General features: G+C 57.7%; 1 protein-coding gene across 1 annotated transcript; it reads right to left on the reverse strand.

Annotated features, from left to right (window-relative positions):
- Positions 1-101: 101 nt before the first annotated feature.
- On the reverse strand, positions 102-2649 carry NUBP2 (nucleotide binding protein 2; the record flags this gene model as incomplete). The annotated part of the gene is made up of 6 exons (XM_009070945.1): positions 102-244; positions 648-717; positions 1008-1118; positions 1302-1456; positions 1736-1934; positions 2524-2649. Coding segments are annotated over 6 exons (804 nt in total), but the record flags the coding sequence as incomplete, so codon positions are not given.
- Between the last annotated feature and the right edge of the window lie 950 nt (positions 2650-3599).

The following is a 3599-nucleotide window of genomic DNA, read 5'->3' on the forward strand; positions in this document are numbered from 1 at the left end:
GTAGGTGAGACAGTTCTGGAGCTAAGCAGTTCCTGCACCCCCTTCCCTGCTGGTGGGGCTGTCAGGGGCTCAGCCAGCAACAGTCCAGCTCCACAGCTGCCTCAGGAGCTCTGCTGTGAGGTGTCCAAGATCTGCTGGGCAATGTGAGCCAAGGCATTGAAGGTAGAGCTCTTGGGAAACTCTTGGATGAAGTCTCTGCCTTCCTCCAAGCTCTGGCTGAGCTGAGGGTCCAGGGGAACACAGCCTGTGGGGCAGGGGGAGTGGGGACAGTGAGTGCCTCCTGTGTATGGCAAAGGGCTGGAGTCAGTCAGAGAGCTGCTCCCCCCAACCCTCAGTCCTGGCCAGGAGCAGCTCCAGCCCTCAGCCCCCATTCCTCGGGGAGGCTCCAGGCCATTCCAGGATGGCTCTTGTACAGCTCCAGGCTGCCACAACAGTCACAGCAGACTGCTGGCATTGTCACCTCTGCCCCAGCCAGGGCCTACTCTGAGCAGTTTGGATGGCAGAGGAGCGAAGCAAGAGTCACCCTGACCCCAGGGCTCATGGGGACTGCAGTGCAGCCTGCCTGTCCCCAGGACACTGCTCCTCTCCACTCACCCTCCCACAGCACCCCAAGATCACCCCTGACCTCTCCTCCAGAGGCCACTCACCTAGGAAGGGAACACCAGCGTGCTTGGCCAGCTCCTCCCCTCCCCCTTTGGAGAAGATATTTGTGCACTCCTGCAGGAGGAAGGACAGCAGTGAGTCAGGAACCTCAGCACCCTGTGCCAGGGCACGTGCTGCTTGCACCTGAGCAGAGCTCCTCTCCACCCTCAGGGCACTGCCATCTTGCAGCTCTCTTCAGGAGAGCAGAGCCTGTGGCTTCTTCCACAGCTGACACACAGCAGCATCTCCTCTCCCTAGCTCACAGCAGCAGCCTCATGGCATTTCCAAGTTTTCTGCACCCCACAACACCCACCACAAAGAACCCACGAGACCCCAAGGTGACAGCGAGGTCAGAGCAGACTCACAGCACAGTGTGGGCAGACAAAGCCACTCATGTTCTCCACGACCCCAAGGACCTGCAAGCCTGTCTTCTTACAGAAGGTCAGCTCCCTCCTCACATCCCCAACGGACACAGCCTGTGGGGAGAGCAGCAGGGCTGAGGGTGTCCCTCTGTCCACATCAGCTGTGGCTCCAGAGCAGATGGAAACCAAGTGGGAGGCAGAGGTAGGACAACAGCCACAGACAGCCCTGTGTGAACACCCACCTGGGATCAATCCTCCCCCCCAGACCATGCCCAGGAATTTCAGCCTTCATCCTACCTGGGGTGTTGTGACCAGAATTGCTCCAAGCAGCTTGTAGGGCCTCAAGGCCTCCACTGTGGAGATGTGCTCATCGGATGTGCCTGGTGGTGTGTCCACGATGAGGAAGTCCAGGTCCCCCCAGGCCACGTCAGTGACAAACTGTTTGATCAAAGCTATGGAAATAAACCCCACCCTGGGTGTCAGCAGGTGCTCTGGGAGCCATGGGACAGGGCTGGGGAGGCACTCTGGGTGACAAGGACCCTGGGAGAGAGGGCAGAGCTGCCTGACAGCACAACACGTGCTGCTCTCTGCCCATCCGAGCGATCTGAACTTGCTCCTGGAGAACAGGAGCTTTGCTCCTCCACAGAATGACCTGCCCAGGAGCCAGGCCCACCTCCAGGAGGCTTTGCAGAAGGATTCAGAGGTTTCACCAGCAGCAAACCCTAACTTACCATTTTTCTTGGGTCCTCTCCACACTACGGCATCATCCGGCCGCTCCAGCAGGAAACCGATGGACATGAGGGAGATTCCCTTGTCCTGGCCCACAAAGACAGGGACCCAACCACTGTCACACTGGTGCACAGCACTGTCCTGCACCCTGAACATGCGAGGGATGCTGGGGCCGCACAGGTCCACGTCCAGGATCCCCACCTGCAGGAACCAGGCAGAGCTCTTCAGGGTGCAGCACCCAAACCTGGGCTGCCCCCAGCACTGTGAACAGCCTCTGGGGCTCAGCAAGCAGACTGGAGGCACAGGCTCAAAGAACTGCTTTCAATGTGCCTGCCCTCCTTCCCCCCAGGGGTTCCACGCTCTTCAGAGACAGATTTACACCAGAATCCAACTGGCATTGGCTGTACAGAGGCTTTAAAATGATCCCCAGGGAATTCAGCCTGTCTTGTGTCCACACAGTTCCTTTTGTCCCCATTCTAACAGGGACACTTCATCCCTCTAACAAGGAGGGAGAGTGTTACACCAGCAACGGCATTTCTCAGTGCCTCAGTTTCCAACCCACCAATAAATACTGGGGGATTTTGGTCTCTTGGATAAAAGAGAAAGGAACTGCAGTTACCAGTGCTGGGACAAGCCAACAGAGAAAAGAATCACTTGAACCACTATCACAAACAGCATTTTCACAGAGAATCCCCCCAGGACACACACACAGAAAGGATGGGCGAACCCAGCCCAGCTGGAGGTTGGGAAGGAGGAGGCAGAGCTCAGCATCCCAGAGAGCCTCACTCACCCTCTTCCCGTGGTGCCTCAGTGCCAGGGCCAGCTCGGTGGAGATGGTGCTCTTCCCCACTCCGCCCTTCCCGGACAGCACCAGCAGGATGTGCCTCACCCCAGCCAGGTTGCTGCTCCCTGCAAGAAACAGTAAGGATCAGAGTCTCTTCTGATGAGCAACAGCAGCACCTGACACAGCTCTGTGTTGAGGTGACAGTGGCTGTTACTGTGCCAGCAAGTCTGGATTAGGTGGACCATAGTCATGGAATATCCTGAGTTGGAGGGACCCATGAAGATCATCCACTCCAACTCCTGGCCCTGCACAGAACACCCCAACAATCCATAGGGCACTCCAACAATCCACCCTGTCCCTGAGAGCATTGGCCAAACATTCCCTGAGCTCCAAACATTCGCTCTGCCAGGCTTGGGGCTGTGACACTGCCCTGGGGAGCTGTCCAGGGTCCAAACACCTTTGCCTAATATCCAGCCTAACCCTCCCCGGACACAGCTCCAGCTGCTCCCTAGGACCTGTCACTGTCACACAGAGCACAGATCAGTGCTGTCCCTTGTGAGCAGCTGCAGACCCCAGTGAACTCTGCCCTCAGTGCTGGCAGTGAGCAAGAGAAGGTGGATGTGTCAGAGCCCTTTCATCACCCCAGGGTCCAAACACCTTTGCCTAATATCCAGCCTAACCCTCCCCGGACACAGCTCCAGCTGCTCCCTAGGACCTGTCACTGTCACACAGAGCACAGATCAGTGCTGTCCCTTGTGAGCAGCTGCAGACCCCAGTGAACTCTGCCCTCAGTGCTGGCAGTGAGCAAGAGAAGGTGGATGTGTCAGAGCCCTTTCATCACCAGAAAAGGGACAACAAGAGCAACAGCAGTAAATAGTCTGTGGGGAGCAAAGCCTTGTCCTGATGACCTAAGCAGCAATTGGGCAGCTGGGCAATAACCACCCACAGGGGCTCGTTGGACCGTGCCCACGCCAGGCTCAGCCCGAGGCTGTTGGTGAGCTCAGGCCCTTGGTGTTTCCTTCCTCCGTGCCACACCAGGCGCTTCCTGGCAGTCCCGTGGTCCTCTCCGGCGTTCCTGCCTT

The sequence above is a fragment of the Acanthisitta chloris genome, unplaced genomic scaffold, assembly GCF_000695815.1.
Source record: "Acanthisitta chloris isolate BGI_N310 unplaced genomic scaffold, ASM69581v1 scaffold12343, whole genome shotgun sequence".
Taxonomy (NCBI): Eukaryota; Metazoa; Chordata; class Aves; order Passeriformes; family Acanthisittidae; genus Acanthisitta; species Acanthisitta chloris.